The sequence below is a fragment of the Monosiga brevicollis genome, genomic scaffold, assembly GCF_000002865.3.
Source record: "Monosiga brevicollis MX1 MONBRscaffold_2 genomic scaffold, whole genome shotgun sequence".
NCBI lineage: Eukaryota > Choanoflagellata > Craspedida > Salpingoecidae > Monosiga > Monosiga brevicollis.
In genome coordinates, this window is record NW_001865039.1 from 991,627 (window position 1) to 1,015,849 (window position 24,223).

At 54.5% G+C, this 24,223-nt stretch overlaps 9 protein-coding genes across 9 annotated transcripts in view; 6 read left to right on the forward strand and 3 right to left on the reverse strand.

Moving 5' to 3' along the window:
• Positions 1–1,036, forward strand: part of MONBRDRAFT_22031 (uncharacterized protein) — a gene marked incomplete at both ends in the record, with an annotated part of 2,686 nt that extends 1,650 nt beyond the window's left edge. The window contains 3 exons of the mRNA XM_001742101.1: positions 181–435; positions 548–624; positions 932–1,036. Of these exons, the coding sequence (XP_001742153.1) occupies positions 181–435; positions 548–624; positions 932–1,036 (437 nt within the window). The remainder of the gene's footprint in view (positions 1–180; positions 436–547; positions 625–931) is intronic.
• Positions 1,037–1,343: 307 nt separating this feature from the next.
• On the forward strand, positions 1,344–2,708 carry MONBRDRAFT_2035 (uncharacterized protein; the record flags this gene model as incomplete). Its single annotated transcript, XM_001742102.1, has 7 exons — positions 1,344–1,391; positions 1,505–1,756; positions 1,878–1,954; positions 2,034–2,103; positions 2,169–2,240; positions 2,383–2,472; positions 2,559–2,708. Coding segments are annotated over 7 exons (759 nt in total), but the record flags the coding sequence as incomplete, so codon positions are not given.
• A 780-nt stretch (positions 2,709–3,488) lies between these two features.
• Positions 3,489–4,696, reverse strand: MONBRDRAFT_13315 (uncharacterized protein; the record flags this gene model as incomplete). Its single annotated transcript, XM_001742562.1, has 4 exons — positions 3,489–3,625; positions 3,755–3,922; positions 4,020–4,480; positions 4,569–4,696. The coding sequence occupies 4 exons, from the start codon at positions 4,694–4,696 to the stop codon at positions 3,489–3,491; spliced, it is 894 nt and encodes a 297-aa protein (XP_001742614.1).
• Positions 4,697–5,372: 676 nt separating this feature from the next.
• On the forward strand, positions 5,373–5,822 carry MONBRDRAFT_4920 (uncharacterized protein; the record flags this gene model as incomplete). Its single annotated transcript, XM_001742103.1, has 1 exon — positions 5,373–5,822. One exon carries the CDS (start codon positions 5,373–5,375, stop codon positions 5,820–5,822), a length of 450 nt encoding a protein of 149 aa, XP_001742155.1.
• A 443-nt stretch (positions 5,823–6,265) lies between these two features.
• Positions 6,266–7,548, forward strand: MONBRDRAFT_35478 (uncharacterized protein; the record flags this gene model as incomplete). The annotated part of the gene is made up of 6 exons (XM_001742104.1): positions 6,266–6,586; positions 6,696–6,809; positions 6,910–6,972; positions 7,075–7,137; positions 7,212–7,346; positions 7,450–7,548. 6 exons carry the CDS (start codon positions 6,266–6,268, stop codon positions 7,546–7,548), a joined length of 795 nt encoding a protein of 264 aa, XP_001742156.1.
• A 365-nt stretch (positions 7,549–7,913) lies between these two features.
• MONBRDRAFT_22035 (uncharacterized protein) lies at positions 7,914–9,583 on the reverse strand (the record flags this gene model as incomplete). Its single annotated transcript, XM_001742563.1, has 7 exons — positions 7,914–7,976; positions 8,131–8,307; positions 8,396–8,461; positions 8,591–8,689; positions 8,829–8,948; positions 9,066–9,218; positions 9,428–9,583. 7 exons carry the CDS (start codon positions 9,581–9,583, stop codon positions 7,914–7,916), a joined length of 834 nt encoding a protein of 277 aa, XP_001742615.1.
• A 1,578-nt stretch (positions 9,584–11,161) lies between these two features.
• MONBRDRAFT_793 (uncharacterized protein) lies at positions 11,162–13,332 on the forward strand (the record flags this gene model as incomplete). The annotated part of the gene is made up of 11 exons (XM_001742105.1): positions 11,162–11,305; positions 11,400–11,488; positions 11,585–11,748; positions 11,836–11,935; positions 12,079–12,157; positions 12,242–12,298; positions 12,424–12,492; positions 12,567–12,694; positions 12,826–12,898; positions 13,020–13,113; positions 13,235–13,332. Coding segments are annotated over 11 exons (1,095 nt in total), but the record flags the coding sequence as incomplete, so codon positions are not given.
• An 815-nt stretch (positions 13,333–14,147) lies between these two features.
• Positions 14,148–15,979, reverse strand: MONBRDRAFT_22037 (uncharacterized protein; the record flags this gene model as incomplete). Its single annotated transcript, XM_001742564.1, has 2 exons — positions 14,148–14,260; positions 14,347–15,979. 2 exons carry the CDS (start codon positions 15,977–15,979, stop codon positions 14,148–14,150), a joined length of 1,746 nt encoding a protein of 581 aa, XP_001742616.1.
• A 5,583-nt stretch (positions 15,980–21,562) lies between these two features.
• On the forward strand, positions 21,563–23,158 carry MONBRDRAFT_13561 (uncharacterized protein; the record flags this gene model as incomplete). Its single annotated transcript, XM_001742106.1, has 6 exons — positions 21,563–21,812; positions 21,940–22,059; positions 22,177–22,271; positions 22,395–22,790; positions 22,931–23,025; positions 23,110–23,158. The coding sequence occupies 6 exons, from the start codon at positions 21,563–21,565 to the stop codon at positions 23,156–23,158; spliced, it is 1,005 nt and encodes a 334-aa protein (XP_001742158.1).
• Between the last annotated feature and the right edge of the window lie 1,065 nt (positions 23,159–24,223).

The following is a 24,223-nucleotide window of genomic DNA, read 5'->3' on the forward strand; positions in this document are numbered from 1 at the left end:
GAAAACCTGGGCCAGTTTTTTGCCCAATAGGATCCCAAAAAACCCCCCTTTTTTGGGGGGTTTGAGTTTAAAAACATTGTTTCCCCTTTTTTAGGGCCCCCCCCCCCCCCCCCCCCCGCTTTCTCTTCCTGTTCTGCTGCGCCAAATCCCAGTGACCATGGCAACTGGGTATGTGCATAGGCCACCGGTTTCTGCTTCACCGGGGCCAGGGTCCTCAGGCTGAGCTGTCGTACTACTCGGGCGGAGCTGGCTATGTACTGAGTCGAGCTGCGCTGAAGCTGCTGGGCGACAACGCTGCAAAGGCACTCACAAACAACGGGTTGGCAGAAGATGTCGAAATGGCGCGCAGCATGCTCAAGGTCGGCGTAACCTGCGAGGACTCGCGGGACGCCGAAGGCCACGAGCGCTTCTTACCCATGAACATTGACAATATGCGTACGTCAATGCCTGTTTCCATCACCATTCCGTGTCGTCATCGCGGCCCTTGTTGTCGCCTTTTCGGCACTGAACTGTCATGCTCGCTCGCTTGCTTGCACCGCCTTTGCAGGTTACCGTTACAAATTTGCCACCAAACCCAAGTTTTGGTATTGGCGCTACGTCTACTTCCCGCCCAAGGATGGACTGGTCAGTGCTCTGTGCCGCCGCACCGCGGCCAGCATTCTTCTTTTAGTCTGCCGGACAGCAATCTCCTCTGACACTGGCATCCGTTTGCGTAGCAATGCTGCTCCACGCGCTGGATCTCAACACACTACATTTTTAGCCAAGACATGTACCGTCTCGAGCAAGCCTACAAAGATGGGCGTGAGGCCTGTGGGAACCACCCACTCGAATCAAGCTAAAAAATAATATCTTAGCCCTCCTTTTGATCGCCTCATGAGTGCTGCCCGCTGCCTCGACCAAAGCCACACCACCACCATCTTAATCGAACCAGCAACGATGCAGTAACGATCAAAGCGCTTCCTACACACACACACACTCTCTCTCTCTCTCTCTCTCTCTCTCTCCCTGTCTGTCTCTCTTCAACCGCGTTTCGTAATGCGTCAATTACTGTTTGTTGTTTGTTGTTGTTGTTAGTTGTTGTTGTTGGTTGTTGTTATTGTTGTTTCATTCATCCTCCTTCCTTCGGCTTTGAGAGGTCGGTCAGTGGCTGTGGGGGGCATCGTGCAAGGCAGGGGGTTGGTACACGGCAGCTACTAGGGTTGATTGATCGGCACGCCAGAGAGGTCACCTGCCGATGGATTTTTCATGACAACGACCTGTAGGCACCGGTGTGAAGGCCGTGCAGCACCCAATCGCTTACTGCCATCACCATCGTCACCATCGTGATGGCCGAGATCAAGGGCAAAGTTACCATCGTGGGCTCCGGCATTGTTGGCCGCTGCTGGGCCTCGGTGTGTTGACCGGCTTCTCGGGGGTGCCACCGATCTTTGTTGCACCGGCCTGTGACCCATCTTTGAAAGTTGTCAGCTTCCTAACTGCTTGCTTGCATCCCGGGTGTTGACAGCTCTTCGCACGAGCCAACTACAACGTCTGCATCTTTGACATCAACCCGGATCAGCTGGCTCAGGCCCAGACGGCCGTGCAGACCATGCTGCAAAAGCTCGCCACTGAAGGCTTGCTCAACGATCAGGAGCCTGCCGTCGTGTATGCCCGTATTAGCGTGGCCACTGACCTGGCCACTGCCTGCAGCGACGCCATCTACATTCAGGAGTGCGTCCCCGAATCTCTCCCACTGAAGCAAAAGGTGTTTGGCCAGGTAAGCTTCACGGTGAATCCCAAATGCGACTGAGAGACGCAACAGGGCGAGAATTGAGTGTAGCTGGCGTCCCACACTCCCCTCATCCAGGCCAACCCTCTGATGTTGCCGTATCCCTCAGCTGTGCGAGGTCGTCAGTGACAGCACCATCCTGGCCTCCTCCACCTCCTGCCTCCCCCCCTCCCAAATCTCCGAGAGGTACGCTACGCTGACTTGCAACACCAAGACTTGCCCATTCCATGTCACACCTGTCTCATCGGTCCCATGGCTCACTTAGTCTATCTCGCCGCGAGCAAGTAATTGTGGCCCACCCCGTTAATCCCCCACACTACATTCCCGTCGTTGAGGTGCGTATGAAAGGGTGGCACGCAGATTGAGCGAGTGTGTCGTGACCCTTGATGTCACTGACTAGGTTGTTCAAGCGCCTTGGACCCGCCAAGACGTGATTGAGGGCACCCGCAAGATTTTGCTGGACCTCGGCCAGGTACAGTCAAGAATGACAGTCCCAGGCCCAGCTTTGCAGCTACTTTTGCGTGACTATGCAGCGCGCACTGCGCACCAATGAAGTCTCGCTTCATCACCAACACGTGTGGCGGTCGACACGATCCCACCATGCTGTCGCATAGGCCCCAGTTTTGCTCAAAAAAGAGGTCAACGGCTTCATCATCAACCGTCTTCAATATGCCCTCTTGATGGAAGCTTGGCGTCTCGTTGAGGTCCGTGTTCTTGTCCATACATAGCACAGCTCCTGTGCACGCCATTCTGATGCAAGCCTTTACTGAAATTTTTTGCCGCGCACCAGGATGGCGTCGCAAGTCCCGAGGATGTGGACACTGCCGTGTCACAGGGTCTTGGATTGCGTTGGTCTTTCATGGGTCCATTCCAGACCATTGACCTCAACGCCCCTGAAGGTGTCCTCGACTATTGCAACCGCTATGGAGATGGTATGTATGAATCCGAGGCCGAAACATTGCCATTGTTGCACTTGCTACACAGCTCACCAGTCCCACACGCAATCGCGCGCTGTTTGTGCTTTTTCATATTTGCAGCCATCACAGCAACTTGCGAAGAGATGGGCGCCCCGCGGCCCATGAAAGGCTCGGCCACGGCGCAAGCCATCCATGAGGCAATGCGGGCTGAGGTGCCTGGCGATGATCTGGCGGTGGGTGTTGACTGTGTTTCAATTGACGTTTCAATCGACCATCCCCTCCCGTGTTTCCTTCAGGCAAACTAACCCGCTGGCTTTGGGTTCGTGCACTGCCCGCTTTGTCCTGTCCTGCCAGAGCGGTAAGCGCACGGCATGGCGCAACAAACGGCTCGCAGCCTTGGCTGTACACAAGCGCATGATGGCAGAGGTTAGTGTGTGTACGCTGCTTAACATGCCGTATTTACTTAGCACCCAGCCAACACCCCATGACCAGCGCCCACTCAAACTCACACTGGCTGCTCGGACCAACGTATGCCCAATAGATGGAAGCGAAGGAAGCTTAATCACGCTGCCTGTTTTTGCAAACCAATGGTCTGGTGATGTGTGCGGTTGAATTTCATGAAACAATCTTCATCAACACTGCATCAACCGCATCAACTGCATCAACATCACCAACAACAACACTTGAGCGCGCTCAGCGCGACAAAAGACTCTGGCAGAAAGCGGGGGGCGCATCCAAGCAAGCCCCAAGTACAAAGAATTGCATCGCGGCGGGTACTTGTCCACTTGCATAGACACAAAGATTTAGGATGTCATGACGGTTGACAAGACATTGGTGGTTGTAGACGTGCGCACATATTGAAAGTCGACATGGCGCGATTTCTGCTCCTCCTTCTCCCACGAAGCTTTGACGTAGGGCCGTAAATCATAATGATACTCCACTGCAAAAAGAGCAAGCCACACATCAAGCAGATGACTTGTCCGCGCGATCTACTCTCCAACACGGACATACCGCGCTTGCGCTTGTCCCTGCCCCTGCCCCTGCCCCTGCCCCAAGCAAGGACTCCTACCTTCAACTTTGGCCCCAGCTGCATTGCGACGAATGCGCTTGGCAAAGGTGGGAAATCCTTCAATGCCCAATTTAATCTTCTTCAAGCCCTTTTCCTTGAGGATGCGCTTGGCAATGGTGCGATTCTCATAATGATACAGGAAGCGGAGCAGGCTGCTGTTGTGAACCACTAAAAGAGGAGACGGGCGCCGCAATGACTGAGGATGCGCACATGCAAAAAAGGCAATGGGTTGGGAAACTGCTCAGAGCGGTGGCTGACGTCGAACCTTTGGCATACTGCTCGCCGAGCTGTGGGGGTAGGTCATCATCCCACTCGACCGTGTCTGAATCTGCGAGGATGACGACATGACATTGGCGCTCGCCCAAGTCGGCGCAGCGTGCCATGGCTGGCATCAAGGCCAGCCGAAGAAACATCTCAAACTGTTTGCGGGCTCCTTCATTGGAAAGCTCGTGCAAAAACTTGGCCACGTCCTCGCAATGAACGCTGGCTTCGCTGAAAGGGATGCAAAAAAAGTCGCATGCTGCGTGCAGTTCGGAGACAGACACGGTGGGCGGGCATTGGATGCGGCCGTGACGATAAAAGTCCAGGATGGCAGCAAAGGCCTCGGACGAGACGTTGTGATCAATCACATAATCACCATCTTCATTGGGCTGAACCGTCTCATTTCGAGCGCAGCTCGTGGCAAACATGCGTCCCAGCATGGTGTCTGGGTAGCGATCAAACAAGCTACGCAAATGTCACCCGTCGCATCGGCGTACCGGCAATGAGCGTGTGCACGAGTCGGAAGCAGAGCCAAAGGTAGCAAATGACATACGTTGAAGCCACAATGAAGCGGCGGCCGTTGACCACGAGTGAGAGTTCGCCTGAAGCTCGGGGCTTGGGCTCGGCACGCTCAACGCTGCGCACTCTAGCTCGCAGGGCCAAAATGAGAAACGAGACCATGAGAAACGGCCTTCCAAAAAAAAAAAAGCTTTGACATCAACATCAACCTCAACCTTGTCCCAGGACGAGAACGGGCTTCATGACAAAGACGTGGCGACAGGGTGCGGAGCAGGTACATACTTGAAGGTTGCAAAATCGTCGTCGTACTCGGCATCGCTCGTCAGGGGGGTTTTGTTCAAGCTCATGCGGCTGCGCAGCGGCGGGGATGTGGGGCTGACACTCAATTCCCGTGACGCAGCGGGTGTCCCCGACAGTGCAGATGCCGATGGTGTTGCAACACCATCGGCACCAAACAAAGGTTCACCGGGATTGGGATGTGCGGTCTGAGCGGCCGCGCTGGACAGATCCGGTGTTGCCAGCGGCAGCGGCGGAGGAGTAGCTGCCGTAGATGCTTGATCAGGGGCGAAAGGACGATCGCTTTCGGCGCTAAAGGAGTTGCTTCCGCTATGAAGGAGCCGCTTGCGAGTCGATGGCGGTGGGCTTGCGGTGCGTGCAAAGGGAGTAAGAGCCACATCGGATTCGACCCCGTCTGCCAGCCGCGTTGAGGGTGGCACCACCTAGTCCACGAGAGGCAAGCCGATGTTGAGTCATGTGCATACAGTGTGTCGAATAAGTGCCAGGCTGAGAGGACATGCGCGCCTCAAGGGCCCACCAAGGTAGTACAAGAGCAAGCGACATGCAGCAGGAAGAGGAGGAGGAGCAAACTCGTACAGTCTCGGCGCTGCGTGCTGGGTCGGGTGAGCTGGGAGGTGTGGGTGTACTCGCTGCATTGGCGAAGCGATCTATGCGCGTCTCAAATCCATCTTGCAGCGATTGCAAAACCGAGCCGTGGTCGATCGAATTGTTCTCATCCTCCTCGGTGCTGGAACTGGAAGGGGCCTCCTGGGGTGACCGCCATGAGCGGCGTCGACCAGCCATGACGGCCAACAACCGCGCAATGCGCGCTCTGGTGCAAAATAACCCGTCAACCACCGACGCCCAAACCAAGCTGTACAAACAACGACACTTGCTTCACCCGTCCAAGCTGATCCACACCCGCCGCCGTCTCCACACGCACGAATCCCTCGCCGATCTACACTGCCCGTGCAAGGCGTCGGTCTGCCGTAACCCGCCGCGCTTCCTCTAAAGAAAGATTGAAGAAGAGAGAGGAGAGAGGAGAGAGAGAGAGAAAAATGAATTGGTTTTTGGTTTAGAGAGAGAGAGAAAGAATTGGTCGGAAAGAAAGACACGAAGGAAAAGCACAACTACCACATGTAGAGAGAGAGAGAGAGAGAGAGAGAGACTGGTGAAGCGACAACTTTGAGCGGGTTTGGTTGTTCTTGCCAAGTTGGATGCATTTTGCTGTGCTGTGTGGCTCCTCTACTGGTGGTCGCCGTCGGCGTCGTGCTCGTTGTTGTGACGCTGGGGTGGAATGAGAGCGGTTTGGGGTGACGGGTTGCATTGTGGTGGAGGATTGTGAGCCACAAGGGTCGCGGTGAGTAAACTCGGCGTGGCTGTAGCGAGGCGCTCGCTGCCTGATTCTCTGGTTCGAGTTGGGGGCGGCCCCCTAGAGTAGAGCCCGGCGGAACCATGTTCCGCAAGGATCGCACTCGTAGCCAACGGGGAAATGGCATCCCCGAGTCGCTTATTCCGGCAGAGCTAGCCGACGTGATTTACAATCAACGCGCCTTTGAGGAGCATTGTGCGGCCATGGTCAAGCTATCCAAAAAGTACGAAGACACCATCACAGAATTGGGCCGCGAGCGCGTCCGACTACGCGAGGAGCTGCTTTCCATGCCCATCTTCACCACCCGCCAAGATGACTCGACTCCGGAGCGACTTAACTTTGACGAACGCATCGACCAGTTTCGTAAGGTGACCGACTTTCTCGCAGAGCGTGGCAAAGACCTGGTACGATGCCGTGCCGCTGCCGTGCACGCACCAGCCCCCACGCTCGATGCGCTTTCGTAGTTTGCCCCCTCTTGACGCTTGGCTGATCACATCTTCTGTCATCACACAGCACGACAACTACCACGGTGCCGTCAACGACCCACTCAAGCGCTTCATGAAAATGTTCCCCGCCATCAATGAGAAGGTCAAGCAGCACGAGCGCTGTGCCCTCGATTATGTCAAGGTAAACGCAGGCATGTGGTGCCTTGACTGCTCGCTTGACCGCTGTACCACGGCCTCTCGTCATCGTTGGCCTCTTTGGGCCTCCACACCTTTTTATTTAGGCCAAGGAGCGATATGACCGAACCTTACACTCCAGTCAAGCCGATCAAGCAAAACGAGACAAGGTATGTTTACTTGCCCGGCGTGACGTGGACCATCGCGCCTCTCCTCGGCCCTGTCGCCTCCTCGCCTCTCTGTCTCAAACTGTCTTGCTCCACCCTTGACAGGCTGCGAGCCAATGCGATGCAGCTCTGAATGCATTCAACAATGTCAACGAGCTCGTGCCAGAGGTGTGGCCCCGTTGCATCCCTCGCCTGGGCCGCGCTCCCTCGATAAGACACTCACCCACTCATCCGCTGCGCAGGAGCTGCCATTGATTCACGCTGCACGCTTTGACTTCCTTGATCCTTCGTGCATGACCATGGTTGCGGCTCACATTCGATATCTCGAGGCCGTGGTGGATAACCTCTCAGCCATTTGCCACGAGCATGAGGTCAAGGTAAGCTGGCCGATTTGCCTGTTGTCCTGCTTGAAGCTTGGCGTCTTTTGCCTTGATGTCTGCCTTCTCTGAGTCTGACGCTCGGCGGCTTTGTCCCTTATAGATGAGCGATGAGGACTACAATCGGGAAATCGAGGACATTTTTTCCAAACTCTCGGCCCTGCGCATCACGGCTGATGGCTTGGATGCGACCGTGGCTTAAAGAAATTCCAACTCACTTGGCGTCACTTTTTTTCTTCGCGCCTTCTCGCTGACAATGGCCACGTTATGGTCGCTTGGACCGTGTCCCAACAGTCAACCTGCACTGCTTCCCAGGCAGCTCTGCAGCTGCCTTTGATGAACTTTTTTGCTTTGTTTTTTTCCAAATTTTTATGATGATTTTGAATCGGCTCGCATGCCACCCAGCATGGATCTCTCAATTGTCTCTCAACCGGCCGTGCTTGGCACGGAATGACAAAATGACAAAAGTACACTGCTTCATTTGACCTCAGTGGCACCGGTGCTCGCCATCTTTAAACGCGTGATGAACAGCAACCCTTGGCAGCCTTCAATCCCACGCGGTCGTGGTCAATCATCCATGAATAACTCAAAGTCCACGCGACTTGAGTGGTTGAAAGTATCACGTGACACCTAAACCGCCATCCCAAAACGATGTCAATGAACAAGAGGGTGGTGTACCCGACGAACAGCGTGCGCGCGCACACACACACACACACACACACACACACACACACACACACACACATTTGTGTGCAAGGCCAGTGAGTAAAACGCAAAAACATACCGGGGTTAGCTGCCGGACCCAAACACCCGTCTTGAAGTAGTTTTGCTCTTGCCATGCGTGCATCTGTTCGGCAGTGTACGGCCCATACGTCTCGGCATCTTCTTGATCGCTCCATTTGAACTCAAACGTGACAACGTTGCGCTTTTTCAGCTCAATCTGTAGCTTTTCGTACGAGTACTGTCCGTTGCCGTTCATGTACGACGCAAACCATTAGCCAGATGCTTGAAAAGAATGAATCGAATGCATGAAAAAGCCCCTGACATACATCGTAAATCTCATAGACACCTTGCGCCAAAAGGACGCTGCACAATGAGGTGGCTCGCTCCACTGCCTGAAAAAAATCGAAATAAAAATCCCCAGCAGCAAAAGACGAATGAGTACGAGTTGTCAACAAGTGAACAAAGAGGCAGAGGTGAGTCGCTGCGCCATTTTGCCTTGGTTGCTGAACGCAAACACAGACCTGGTCGTCACGCGGTGCATCGCGAGATGCGGCACTCGCTTGCTTCTGTCGTGCCGCGCCAGCTTTGCGTCCCTTGCCGCCACCGTACCGAGTCAGTGCCTATGCCCATGCAATTAGCAATTAGCGCTTCAATAAGCTGAACATGAACAAGGTCTTTGAGCGTCCCTCGCCGTGCATGGAAAACATTCTAGTAGAAGGGGAGGGTCAAAGTTGCGGAGAGAAGAAAAGGGTTCTGGACCTGCGTCACTGTTTCGTGTGGCTTGAGCATCTTGAGAAGTGCCTCCATGGCGTCAAATTTGTCCTCGGGGATATCGCTGTGATCACGCTCAACATGTTTGCCCTGCATCTGAATCTTGCGCTGTTGCCCGGAACAACAATGAAGAATGAGCAGGATAGTTTTGTATAAGCATGTGAACGCGACAAGGCCACCTGAGGGCACCATGAAAAGCTTGGTGGGATTGATGGAAGGCCTGACCTTGCCATCATGAACACCCGTGTTCTCAAGCCACTTGTCACCAGCATGATCATCATCCTTCTTGAAAATGAAATTGCCACTTTCATCAAAGTAGCCCTCCTCCATCTCATCCTTGAGGTTGAAGCCAGTCATTTCGTATCCACCGTCCTGAAACTAACGGCCACCAAAAAAAGCAACAAAACGCGAGGGGGAGGACACCCATGTACACACACACACACACACACACAGGCCGAGTGCATATATGCCCAAGGGTGAATCAAGTAGAAGCAAGGCAAGGTCGGTGTCAGCGTGCAGGGCGGGCGATGAAAGTGCGACAATACTGCTTCGAAACTCCCTCATGATGCTCCAACGAGGTGACCAACCTCAGAATCCAGCTTCTCATGCATGTCGGCTTCGGTAAACTCATACTTGCGCTGGACCTCGGCTGGATCAGCTGTTTTGTCTGCTTCTTCTGCTTCGTTGGCCTCCTCGTCATCGCTATCCAGGGTGTGCGACTCTTCACGAGCGGCGTCGCGCATGCGTGCTCGCCGCTCAGCTGCATCCAAATTCCAACAGCCGTGAACTGTGCGCCCCCTGTTTGGCCTGTTCGGCTGGCTCGGTGCGGAAAGGGCAAGCCATGCTGTGCCAGAAGACATGAACACGTACCACTGGAAAGGGCCGCAAACTCCTCTTCACTCGGCTCTTGAGCTGGCTTGGACCGCTTCTCTGTGGGTTCAAACTCGCGCACCTCGTTGGCCGCCGCAAAGGCCACACGCTTCTTACTACCACCCTCATCCATGATGACCAGTCACCACACAAGCCCACGCCCTTTGAATCTATCTGTAGCAAATCTGCTGCACCGCCTGTCGCCTTTGACTCGTCGTCGCAGATCGATTGACCAAAGTGTGTGTGCGTTCGTCGAAATTTTTTCGAATTTCGCTCTCTCTCTCTCTCTCGCTCTCATCGCTCTCTCTCTCTCTCTCTCTCTGTCGTTTGCTTATTTTGTTCTCTCTCTCTCCTCTCCTCTCTTCTCTCTACATCCATCTCTCTCTCTATTCTTCTCTCTCTTCTCTTCTCTCTTCTCTCTCTTCTCTCTCTTCTCTCTCTCTCTTCTCTTCTCTCTTCTCTCTCTCTCTCTCTCTCTCTCTCTCTCTCTCTCTCTCTCTCTCTCTCTCTCTCTCTCTCTCTCTCTCTCTCTCTCTCTCTGTCTCTTCTCTCTCTCCTCAAATTTTTCGTTTTTTTTTTCATTTCTCGTGACGTCTTTGGCAGAGCGTCTTGACGGAATAAACGTTGCTGCGCTCTTGCCCAGTGCACTGGCCAGAGGAAGTGCTCTCGCGTGACCGCCAACATGAGTGATCGTCTGGACAGCTTCAAGTACAATGCGCGGACGGCCGACGCTTTCCGCAAGAAGCGCCAAGAGACCAATGTGATTCTGCGCAAAGCACAACGCGAGCAGCAGGTACCGTGCCGACCGCCCGTCCCTCTGCAACCCCATGTCCCTTTGCGGCCTCCTCACTTTTGCTCGCATCGGCATTCGCGTTCGCGTGCCCCTGCCTGCGACTCTCGGTGATAGATGAAGCGACGCCGCAATGTTGACGAAAGCGTGCCGGACGCACACAATGGCGCCTCTGATTCGGTACGCCCGTCCTTTTCGTGACGCCGTGCGAGGCTTCTGTGCTCCCGTTACTGACCACTTGTACGTACTTGCTTTTTTTTTTTTCGACCTCGTTCTAGGACTTGCAAACCCTATTTCTTCAGTATATTGCCGCCATGGAAAGCAGTCAATCTGAGACAGTGCTCCAAGGCGTGACGGAGCTTCGTCAGCTGGTGGCACGAGGTACCTGCCGACTCCACTGTCTCTGACGTAGCCCAATCCAGCCAGCCTCTTCTCTCGTCTCTGCCTTTCACCAAGCTATCACCCTTGGGGTTTGTACGCAGTCAACGACCCACCACTTCAGCAAGCCTGCGAGGCTGGTGTTGTACCCGTACTTGTTCGTCTGCTCTATGCTCAGGACCAACCACAAATCCCAGTACGCTGCCCGTGCGCAACAAGCTCAACTCGTGGCTGCCCAAATCTGTGCAACCCCGGCTCACCCCTTGCTTCCTCACCCTCTCCATGCACGGCACAGTTTGAGGCTGCCTGGTGTTTGACCAACTTAACCTCGGATGATCCACAAATCACTGCCTTTGTGGTGTCATGCGATGCCATCTCACCCCTGATACAGTGCCTCAGCAACAGTGCAGTTGAGCTTCAAGAACAGGTCCGTCGGCGCCGTTGTTTGCCGTGCATCAACCTCCACACAGGGTCATACATGAAACCAGGACATTAAACGAGGGCATGCACGAAACCCATAGGCGGTATGGGCGCTGAGTAACATTGCCGGTGACAATGAACAAATGCGTGACCGCGTCCTGAGCATGGGCGCCCTCGATCAAGTGCTGAGGTCAGCCCGTGCAACAGTTTCGCCGCGGCGCAGCTATTCGCATGCCATGATGTACAAGTCTCAAGTGGCCCTCTCCTGTTTTTCCTCTTTGATCAGGCTCATTGTGACGGGCGAAGTCGACTCGTTGATCAAAACCGCCGTGTGGACCCTGGCCAACCTGTGTCGTGGCCGCCGACCCTTGGTTAACCTTGAAATCATGAAGCCTGCCCTCAGTGTCTTGCACCGCCTGGTGTACAGCAATGACCCCGAGATTCTCAAAGGTGCAACCGCACCGCCCTGTCTGTTCACGCGTGTTGCGTCCCCGTCCTGCACCGCACCCCCAACTCACTAGTGGCCAATGGCTCTAGATGCATGCTGGAGCTTGAGCTACTTGGCTGACGGCACCGACGAGCGAGCCGAAGCCGTCATCCTGGCCGGTGTTGTTGGGCCTCTTGTGTCGTTGCTCAGGTAGAAGCAAATGTGCCCAACGGACCCGCTCTGGGCCATCCACCTTCGAACGCACAAGAATGCACTTTTCCTGCCTCAGCATAACCACACAACCCCGCCCCCTCCCGAAACTCACTCCGTTCAATGTGCTGCCCGCGCTTCAGCCATCCGTCCTTTGCCGTGGTCTCCCCTGCACTGCGTGCGCTTGGCAACATCGCCTCGGGCAACGACCGACAGACACAGGTGCCGCCACCCATCCCGAGCGAGCATGATGTGCCACCAATGTTGGCACGCCCGACTCATCTCCCTCCGCTTTGATTTCGGCAGATTGTGCTGAATAATCACATTTTGCCCGCGCTTCGAACCCTATTAAGCTGCTCACGAGTAAGGCAGACCGCCATCGCGACGTACTCGTCAAGACGAGGGCAATGCGCTTTTCATGCCAGGCTGTCCAAAGGCGTAACCAGCAGCAATATACCCTGATGATCTTGATTCTGCTCGTGCGACAGGAGAACATTCGAAAGGAAGCTTGCTGGGTTGTCTCGAACATTTGCTGTGGCACTACTTTCCAAGTCAAAGTTTGTGACTTCCTTGCCTTTGCCCCAACGCACACCATGCATGCTCTAACCCCCTGTCCAATTCGCTCACGTAGGAAGTGGTGGCCGCCAATATTTTTCCTCAAATCTTCAAGCTCGTGCACGAAGGCATGTTCAAGACACAAAAGGAGGCCACCTTTGCCATTGCCAACGCAACACAATCGGGCACTCCAGAGCACCTGCGGTAGGCTTTTCTTTTCTTTTTTTTTTTTTTTTGTCTCACTTCACGAACGCGGGCTGGAAGTGATTCCGGTGTACCAGCAGACCATCACTCCCAACATTAACCCTCCGTCCATGCATTCGGTACAAACGCAGATACATGGCCTCCAAGGGAGCCATCCCGGCTCTGTGCTCGATGCTTGACAAGGAGGACCCAAAGATTATTGCTGTACGCACTTGGACAAAGAATGCCTTTCATAGGCAACCCTCTGTTTGCTACTCACGCCGACGGTGGCAGACTCATCGCATCTGCGGATTCATGAACCTTGTTCCTTCTTCCTTGCACTCAGACGGCGCTCGATGGTCTTGATAACCTCCTGCAACTGGGCCATCGCAGTCGGCACGAGCCAAACGAATTTCACGACCTCATCGAAAACTGTGGTGGTGCGTCAAGCGCTATACCTAAATCCCAAATACAGTCTGCGGGATATTCTAGTATAGATATTATTGTATCGAGTATAGAACGGACACAAATACTCATTGGGCTTCAACTTTGATTTTGCAGGCATTGATATGCTACAGGACCTGCAGACACACGAGAGCGACGATCTGGCTGAACGGGCGAGCCGGCTGATCGAAACCTACCTTCAGTGGGACGATGAAGTTGCTCCGTACGTATTGCGTGACCAAGGGAGGGACGGCAAGGCAGAGCTGCTGTTGAATGGCAGCTTTTGTATTTTGGGTGTGGCAATGACTGGGTCCCCGTCTTTAATTTTGAAGTTTTGATTTGCCAAGCTGGCATAAATTTGTGCAATGTTTGAGAATGATTTGGACCGGGTGGATACTACCGCCATATTACTTGGCGATGCCCTCTGGCATTCCAACATCGTTTTGGTCTCCTCATTTTTAAACTCATCTCACTCTTTGCCCCCCATGTGCTCATGTAGCAACATGATGCCGACCGCGGCCAACGGCATGTTTCAGTTTGCGTCCGGCATGGGTGCGACTCAGAGCCCTGCACCCATGGACCCCATGGGGATGGGCTTTGCGCCAGAAGCTGCCAACCCCGCCTTACCCGCCAGTGCCGTGCTGGAGCGGGACGTGGAGGGGGCTGTGGCCGGCACGCCAGAGCGCATGTACCCTGGCAATGCCGCGCCGCTGCCACCCGAGGCCATGTACAACTTTTAGACGTCCAACGCCAACTCCTGAGGTACATCAGATCAAGAGTAGCTTCGTGGTGAAGGGCAACAACCAGTCGTTCTTTGCATGCACAAGCACAACTCGTAGAAGACACAGCTGCAATCGACACACAATAACAAGAGAATGCTAACCACTCTCCCCTCATCAGGTGACCATGTGCTGGTATAAGAAGAGGACACTCACATGTTCACATTTGGAAAAGGCCAGCCTTTTTAAGAATATATGTGGCAGCGATCATGGCAGCAATCATGGCGCCCGAGGCAACCCCAATCACCAGATCAAACTTGGAGTTGGAATCTTCGTAGCCATTCTTCAGGTTCATGCCTGCATGTCGAATTGGGCAGGCCAGGGTTGAGCTTTGGGGTCGGTCGAAGCGGAAAGAATGGTCGATCTGATGCTTGTATAAATGGGTATGTATGTGAATGGATGTGAAGGGGTGTGCATGAACGCTGGTAAATGGAGCGTGGCGTGGCGTACCGAAAAAGCCAGCAATTAGCGCGCCGCCGGCAAGAATGGCCGTGAGCACATTGAGAAACATGCCGATGGCGAGAAGACGATTCCGCATGGTATCAAGTTTGAAAGTGACGGTCGTTTCGGAGAACTCGATGCGTTGAGACACGAGGTCGAGTCGCATGAGGAGGTCGGAGAGGCGTTGGAGGTAATCTTCCATCTGCGCCTCTGTGATTTCGGTGAGCTCACGCTTGCGTTGCTCATCTTGCATAGCATCAGTAAACGTGAGCGGTTCCTGCACGATGCGGGTCAACTGCATGAAGAGTAGTTCATTGTCGTCATCCAACACATCGTCAATGGCTCGGTGTAGGCGCTGGGCTTGCATGATCTGCGTACGAAGCTCGGCCTTGTGGTCACGCAGTTTTTCCAGCTCTTGAGAAGCGCTTTGCTTGCGAATGGCGCGCAAGGTGGATGTTGAGTTGTCTTCAATGTTGCGGACACGATCACTGAGCATCTCGATACAGCTGGTTAGCAGTACGTCAATCACGGCCAGCTCAAAGGGCAACGAGCCACTCTCAGAAATGGGCAAGCAATTCAGAACGCGGCCGAGCGCTTCGTCGGCGCCATCGCGCAGCAACATGCGCAGCTCGCGTCGCGTGACAATAGCATGATAAGGCCCCATTTTGACCAAAATAGCGCCGCGCCGGACCCGAATGAAGGGCTCTGAAGATGTGGCTGTGGCTGTGTCTAGCTGGCGCATGTCCCGAGAAGTAATCTCGATACGCTGTGGCACGCCATCGGTGTCCTTGCCTCCAGCCCCCTGGGCTGATCGTCCCCCGGCCCGGGAGAGCGGGCTAGAAATCGTGGGGGCGGTGGGGTCTGCAGGAGCGGACGCTACGGAGAGGGTAGGGTTGGCTGCACCAGTCGGAGGTGCCAAGCTAGCGCCCAGCGGCATGGTGGCCTCATTGGCAGCGGCCGCGGCGGCTGCATTGATGGTACGAACGCGCTTCTGAGAGCGGTGATTCTCTGCCATGAGCGATGCATCGTTGTCGATGCAGCGCTGAATGTACCGCCTCAGCTTGGTGCGAGACATGAATTCGCGGCGATAGTGATCATCCTCGGGATGAATGACGGCACAATGGATGATGGCACCCATGCCATTACCATTGCTGGACGAGTCATTCTGTCGTTTGGAAGCTGGTATGGCGGTCCAAGGCGCAGCAGGTGCCACTTCAGCATCTTGCACCACAACACTGACGGGGCGGGTGGCTGGTGTCCCTTGCTCATCCTGCTCATGAGGAGGGCCGTTGGCTGTGGGAAAGTCCCAGGTTATGTTGGCCAGGGAATGACTGAGGCCATGCCCCGTTGTATCTGCTGCTGTGGGTCCAAAGTCGCCGCTGCTTGCCAGCTCCTCCTCATCCATGCTTCCCACAAAGGAAAGCGGCCTTTGTGAGCGCTGGTGGTGTGCGGTGGATGGACTAGCATCACCACCGTCCTGTGTGGTCGAGGTAGGCGGATCAACAACGTCCACAACGCTCTCAAAGGGGCCCTCACGGCTTTGATCCTGGCTGCTGTCCGCTGAGGGAAGCGTAGTGACTCGTGTTTGAGGACTCCTTAGGATGGTGTCCACATCCAGTGTCATGCGCTCTTCAGCCGCCATAGTGGCTGCGTGCAGGGAGCCCGTGCGTTCTCTCAAGCTCCCAACAGCCCCGACGCAAACAAGAAGAAGCGGCTCTACCAGGACGAGCTTAGCCCTCGTACGCCTTGAAAAGCCACTCCAGAAACACCAACACGTAGCTCCCCCCAAGCGTCCCACTGCAAATGGCTGCAGCCTCTGCCCGGAGAGCACAACACCTGATTGTCCGTGTTCGTGTTCCAGGACCAGCCCTCTACACTCTAGCCCAGCACTGCCAAAACGTCTCCGTGTGTCCTCCCACACACATCCGCGCACACACACGAAATCAGCAAAAAAAAAAAAAAAAAAAACCGTCACACACACACACACACACACACTTGCACATGTGTGTGCGTTATGCGAAAGACAACAACAACAAGAGGCGATTGTCAGAATATTATGTCAGACGATATTGTGGCATTTTTGTTTGTTGTTTGCAAAAAAACAAGATCATGTCGCGAGCGGCAAAGCAGCGGATTCTGGCGGCTGGGGCGGCCTGGTATGCCGAGCAGGAGGGGCGGGGTGTGGATACTCAAACCCGTGAGGATGATGCTAGCGGTGGGTATCAACTTGGCTTACATGGGGGTGGGGACAGAGCTCAACCGCTCTCTCCACCTCTCGGCGTCTTCCTGCCAACCTTATAGTTCTCACATGCCACCGGGGCTGAACACCAACAAACAGTGCCCACAGAACTGCACACCCTGGCCGATGCACTGTATGCACAGATGGAGAAGACGGATCCAACACTGGACACCCTGTATCAGCCGCCCTCCACATCGCTGGTAGGCACTGGCTCAGTCTGGTGTCGATTTAAACATGGCAATGGCGGCTCGCTCATGCCACACCCTGCTGCAGAGCACGGCAAGCTCGACCTCGGAGGGACAGGATCAGAGTGCATCCGAGGGTAAGAAAAAGTACAAGTGGAGCACGTCGCTTGATCGACAGTACAAATTTGATGCGCGCCGTGCCTACATGCGCCGCGCGCTCGGCGATCTTGATTGGTCCAAGGGTATCATTGGTGTCGAGCGCTCCGCCGCTGGTGCTGAGGTTGGTCGTGCGCGAGGAACAGGGGCTTTGTTGACCTTGAGTGGTGTTGGCGTCTGTAACAATCTGGCTGCCTACTCAAGCTTGTGCCACTGCTCTTGGGTGGAGATGCAGGGTGTTTTCTTCATCGAGACACAAGAAGGTTCCATGGTTCTTAAAGGTTCGCGTAACCTAGCGGCGGAATGCTTCGCCTCCATGTTGGCAGTGCGCCTTGGCGTCTATAGCCCCCCCTGGCGCGTGATTGCCATCAAATCGGCGTACGTCGAATGGTCTCCATACTATTTCAGATACTGCACAGCATGCCCGACCGTCTGATTTTTCGTTTGCATTCGTGTCTGCCATGTATCAACCTGCTGTTTTCAACGTCCAGTGAGGGTCGAAGCATGCTGCACCACCTGGGTAACCTTGACCCCATGGGCCGTGTCGGCGTCAACATTGGCTCCCAGGTAAGGCTGTTTGGAGATTAGCCAAAAATCTCCCGGTCATTGTGACGGAACTGACATTGGTGGCGCTTTTTGGACAGGTATTTGTAGTACTGAAGGGCTTTGCAGCTGGTCAAAATCTTAGCGAAATTGGAGCCGAGGGCATGGCAGCCATTTTCGGGCGAGTACGTGCTCTGTTCTGAACCCTTCCCCCACCCCTTCCCGACCCCACCTCAAGTAGATGCTGCCTCACAATTCGCCATGTTTGTTGGAGTACAGACTGGCTTGACCCCTAGCGGTGAGCAGCGCGTGGCTGAGCTGGCACGCATGCTGATTCTCGACATTCTCATTAACAATGGGGATCGTCTTCCCCTTTTATGGGATAACCGGTGCGTGTTCGAGCCCTTACAACTGCCAAGTGTCGCAGGCCCGCTCGTATTAGCCCTGCATCCTTTTATCGCCTTGCCCAGTCGTTTCCTTTGTTCGCTTTGTGCATCCTGTTTTGCTTGTATAAGCCAGCGCACTTGTTGCTTCTGCTCTCCACGCGCGTCTTTGTCACGGATCTCCTTGCGCTTGTTCTTCTTAGCGGGAATCCGGGCAACACGATGTTGGCTCGCTCCAACGGTCATGTTATTGCCATTGACAACGCCATCACGGCCATCAACGCCAGCGATTACCCAGAACAGTACCAACAATACCTGGACAAGGTTGATCTGTCTCGTGCCAGATGCCTTTCATCTTCATTTTTGAGCCACAGATGCCGGATTGGTTAACCCTTTTCCACGCCACGATCTTGACCTTAGGTGCGGGAGTTTGCAGCCAGCTTGACCGAGGCCAACACAGCGGCGCGGATTCTACCAGCTTGTGAGCGAGTCCGCTCGAAAATCAGGTGCAGACGCTACCCATGCCCCCCCACCCCTTGCTAGTTTGATTTTGTTCGTTTGTTCTTTGGCTTTGGTCTTCTTCTGGTCGCTGTGTTTGCCTTTTGCTTTCGTTTTGCTTTCTCGGCTGATGGACAACCATGACCAGGGGTGCTCATTGGTAACCACGCACTCACGCGTCTTGACGCTTGCCCATGCTCAGCGAGTTTACCGGCTATGATCTTGGCACTACCGGCACGCTCAGGCTGCAGGAAGCTCTGGTCTCCGAGGTGGGCACGACCATCTAACTGGCATTTCAGCACCCCAGGCTTTACGATACAAACCAAACTCACCCTTCCTGTGTTGTCTCCAAATGGTAGCTGCGCGCTTTGCAAGAGGCAAATGCTGTTGATGCAGATGAGCTGCGCGCATGGCAAGCCGCGCTGAGTGCCGTGTCTCCTCCCCTCGTTGGTCTCGGCGCAGTGAACATCGACTTTGTCCTTGATGTCTGGACTGCCCTGACTCATGCCAGCTCCGACTAGGCGCACCCTCACCCCATGCATCAGCAGTTGATGCAGGCATCGCAGCAACCTAATTTACCCTTTCACCGTCAAAAATGTTGTTCACATGTCAGTTTGACGTTACAAAACACGATTGACTGTTTGTCAGCACACACACACACACACACACACACACACACACTGCAATATCGATGAGAGATTCACAGCTCTCCAACTGAACTCCACTCGACTCCACACTGAGCGTGGAGGGGGGGATCGGGGGTGCGGTTGCGGTTGCGGTTGCGGTTGCGGTTGCGGTTGCGGTTGCGGTTGCGGTTGCGGTTGCGGTTGCGGTTGCGGTTGCGGTTGCGGTTGCGGTTGCGGTTGCGGTTGCTGTACGTCTTGGATTGGGTTACAACAGAAGAGGAGAAAACGGGCATTGCAGAATAAAAAGACCGCTCCAAGGATGATGGTGCACAGAAGCACCACGCTCCGCCGCACCTGCGGTCGGTTTGTGCTTGCGCTGGGCCTTTTCCTGTTGTTGTGGGGGGACCTGGCTCGAGCACAGACGACTGAAGCCATTCGCTTGAGACCGAATGTCACCTACGAGTTTACGAACACCACAAATCCCGCCACCGTCTTGTACTATCGCTTCGAGTATAATAGCAGCGAGGGCTACGCACCGCGGATCGCCGCGCAGACGACCCGTCAGATCGAGGGTGGGTCACGCACTGCCTTCTGTGAAGACGACCCACAAAGCACACTCATCCCTGACGCGCCATCACCGTGTGTAGGTTCAGTAGGGTTTTCCGTGGTCCAACCGTGCACTCTCAACTCGTGGGGTGTGCCCCTTGCCGCCACCAGCTCCTGCTCTTACTTTCAAGGTCTGCCTCCACTCACCTCAGAAGGCCCAGGCTCGATTTCGCCGTCGTTGCGAGCCCACTCTTGAATCTTGGCCTGCACCCGGGAAACCCGCGACGCTGAGCTGGCTCCGGCTCCCCGCATGTATCATGCGAACAATCTCTCATGGTGTGGCGCTTTGCTTTCTAGTGCGCCGTGAAATCTGTTCGATTCAAAGCTGCATGGACAAACAGCCCGACTATGCCCCCTTCAGTCTCGCCATTACCAGTTTTTTGGCTGAAAGCTTCAACCTCACCATCGAGCTGCTACAACGCATGCTGACCGTCGGCCAGACACTGACAATCGATGTCACACCAAACTCCCCCACCTACTTTCAAGTAACTTTGACGCCGTGCCTCGCAGTTTGATAAACCCTTCAGTGCTCTGAATCGTTCTGGTGCAGCGCACCAGATCCTCATGCTTCTTGCTTCTGCGCTCCTTAGTTTCAGTTTACGGATGACATTGACTTTGTGCAGATCGAGCTCAACAGCGATGGCAAGGGCAAGGAGCTCAAAGCCGTTGCTTCAATTCAAAACTCAAGCTGCCCCCTTTATGACCTCCCCAGCAACGTGCGCTCTACTGGAAATGCATATACCCTTTTGGCTCGTGATTATTGGCCTGCTGACCACGTGCTATCGACCACCCACCCCGTGCGTGCGTTCTGACCTTCACCTAGATTAAATTTGTGGGCTTTCATCAAGAGTTTACGGAGAAGGGCACCTTCTATATTCGACGCGATGACTTTGGGCCTTCCATCTTCCTGGTTTTACTCGTTGAGCCCAACGAAGAGGACGGCGCCTGCAACGAGAATGCGCCCAAGTCCATTGAGATTAGCGTGCATCGCCAATATGAGCTGAGCCACTTCTATCCCGCCCTGCTCTTCCTCTCCATGATGTATTTCGTGGGACCCTATCTCTTTACCATGGGCATGATCGGATGGGAGGCGGTCTCGGGCCAGGGCTTCAGCGAGCCCACGTATCGCTATATCAACGGTCGCTTTGAAGCCGTTCGCACGGCAACCCGTGGCTTGCTGCGCACACGCGTGGAGCCTAGAGATGCCAGCACGCATCTACAACTGTCACGCAATGCTCATCGCGGCTACGGCACCGCCACGGACGGCTCCGAGGCGCCTGCTGCTGCCACTGGGTCCGCTGCCATGCTTCATGCTCTGCGCGACATTGAATCAGAAACGGATCCTGAGCTCATCACAAGCCCACCGACGGCCGAGGAGCTAGAGGAGTCGCAGTCTGCCTCGACGGCGGCAGCGTCAGCATCGGACGGTACAGCAGTGGAAGGCTCGACCAAGCGACGACACGTCTCTACCAGCATTGTGCCGTACATCGGTGTGCGGGGGCTGGAATATTTTGACCGGCCCGAATTTACAAAGGACTGGGTCAACCAGCGCGGCTGGCGTGGGCGCTTCTTTCGAGATCGCGAGCATTTGTTTGTGAACCTTCTGACGCGCAAGCTGCCAGTCGAGCAGGAAAAGAAATTTGCACAATACCCCCTATTCATGGTGGTGGTCGTACTCTTCTATGGTCTGCCCGCCATTCAGTTTGCCTTTGAGCAGTTGTCGGCCTTTAATGAAGTCCGTCATCCTGGTAGAAACCAGATCGGAGATACCCGTTGCTCGATCTTGGTCCCTGCCCAGCTAAGTGTTTTTCTTTTGCCACTGGTAGGGAGACCAGAACCGATGCTTTTTCAATTTTCGCTGCGTGCATCGTGTGTGGAATTTTTTTGCATTCAACAACATCATTAGCAACGCCGGGTTCGTGCTCGCAACCATGCATATCAAGGCACACGGCCCGCAACTGGCTGCACCTCACTCTTTACTTGCGCACAATGGCCGCTCCACCTAGTTATGTGACCCTAGGTTGTCTGTTTCTGTTAATTGTGCGGCGCCGGAGCTTCCACTACCAGCTCGCACGAGAGCAGCAGGAAAGCCCCAAAAAGCCCGACCACGCCTTTGGCGTGCCGCGTCATTGGGGCCTCTTCTTCTCTGTAGGCCTAGCCATCGTTGCCGAAGGCATTTTCAGTGCCTGTTACCACACGTGTCCAGGCGAACAAGTGTTCCAGTTTGACACTGCAATGAGTGCGTAGTAGTTTGGCTCCTCTCAAAAAAACAAGACTGATGCACTGTCACCTCTGCTTTGCCTTGAAGCGTTTGATGACTGCATCTGATATGGCCTGCTCGCTTCTCTCGTGCGTCGTGTCCGCAGTGTACGTCATTTGTGCCATGACGGGTTTGGCGTTGTTTCAGCGTCGCCACAGCGACGTGGTTTGTCGGCCCTATGCGTTTTTTTTGGCCATGGCCCTCTACGTCTTTGTGGTTGTCTTGGGTAAGAGCGTGGTTGCTGATGCCCCTTGCTGGAAAACGACATGATATCAACTTATGATAGAGTCACCCCAGTCGACGGCCTGACGGAAACGATCTGTCGTGTGTGCTCGCTGTGTAGGCGTCTACATTCCATCGCTGTGGTTCTATGTTGTGATTATCCTGCTTGCGGTCCCACTCTCCTACTACCTGGTGATCCAGATTTACTACCTCGGCGTTTGGACGTGCTCTTGCCAGTGCGAGAAGCCCGTGTTACCTTGCAGCAGTGTGGGGGATGAGGTCATGGATGATGGCGATGCTTGGTCCATCGACTCGGATGTTCCGTTCTCGCGCGCACAGCATCAGCCGCATGATGGGATCCGGGGTGTTGTGCGGCCCTGTCGCTATTGCCTTTCTTGTGGCTTTCGCATGCATTCCCTGTGGCCCCGCCGTCGTCGCCAGGCCGTTATCATCACCATTGTTCTTTGCCTTACCTGGGCGGTCTTGTTTGCCAGCGTGGCGCTCAACATTTCTGATCGACCCACAGTGTTCTTGGTCCTGGCCATTCTCAACTTGGGAGCTTACGTCAGTTACTACATCGTCAACAAACTACGACACGGCGAGCGGTTGACCTGGCTCCCAGCAAGTGCCCTGGGTGGCAGTCTTTTGGTTTGGGTGTTTGCGCTCTACTTTTTTATATGGCAGCAGTCCAGCTCCTTCTACTATGACGCTGCGGGCAGTCGAACTTTGAACGAGGTGCGAGGCCTGGAAGAATCGGATCGGCTGCATGCAAACGCCTGCATCATTGTCCCATGTAGCTTCTTTTGGGCGGGCGTGTATCTCATGCTTGTCACCCTGTCATGCTTCCTTTTGGCCGTATATTCCAACTCTGGCAGCCCTGTATTTTGCTGGACGTGTTTGACAACCACGATGTTTGGCATTTGCTGTCGGCCTACGGGCTTTTCTTCCAGGCCGTGGCCCTGCTAACCTTGTACGGGACTGCTGTGTTATGACGTGGGTGAATCGCGCGCTGTGCCCATGACCGCTCACCCTTTGCTTTGCCTGCTTTTCCTAGGGACGACGACCTCATCCTGACGCGCCGTTTTGAGATTCATGTTTTCTGAGCGAGTCTGAATTGGTGTATGCGTGTGTGTGTGTGTGTGTGTTTATTGTGTATTATGAGCACGCGTGAATTTATCCCGAATTTTAGGGTAATAAACCTCTAATTTTTTTGTCATGAAATGTAGTCACAAAGTCTTGCCGTCGTACGATGTGTGTGTGTCTTTGTGTGAGCATGTTGTAGACCTCGTATCATGAAATCATGTGTGTACCGGCGTTTCGGGTTTTGCATCAGTCCTTGACGGTGACGGTGCCTGCAAAAGTAACCCAATTTAAGAGAACATTATAACCGGTGAAAAGTACAATGATATTGTCAGGCTCCAGCACGTCTGGAGGCCGTCTTTGGGTTGCGAGGAAGCGCGTAGGTTTGAGGAAGCGTTTTGAGAGAGGTTTGAGAGACGTCCGTCGGAGCGGAGCGAAAGCTTTGGTGGTGTCTTGAGGTCAATTGAACCAGCTGCGGTCGGCAAGCATTCACAGTGACCAGACCAGGTGCACCGTTAGAATAGCTGTAGAGTCGCTCAATCCCGAGGATAGGGAAAGTCACAAGAGAGCAGAGCACACAGGAGAGCAAGGGGAAGACAGAATGGCAGAGGGCTTGACGTACCTGCGGTCGGCAAGCATTCACAGTGACCAGACCAGGTGCACCGTTAGAATAGCTGTAGAGTCGCTCAATCCCGAGGATAGGGAAAGTGCAACTCGTGCCCGACCGCAGGTGTCACAACAAAGGGAAACAACAGTAGCCACAAGCTTATTGCCCCAGGGCAGCTGCCCAGGCATCGTGGGGACCGCGTCACACGCGGTGTTTACTCATGTGACTGCCACGAGGAGGATCAAGCCCAGGGGGTCCAAAAGTAGGTGTCAATGTGTGAGGTCGTCGTAGCTATGGAATACCAATAGGAAGACCCATAGCGACCGATGCTGAGTGTGTGCGAAAGCAGTGGGAGTGTTCAAATGCGTGGAAGCACGGATTTGACGCTAACACCCCCCCTCGCCAGCCGGAGCCCCGATCCGGCGAGGATGGTTCAAAGACAAACGGAAGAAATGGCGAAGGCACGCTGAGAACAAAAAGG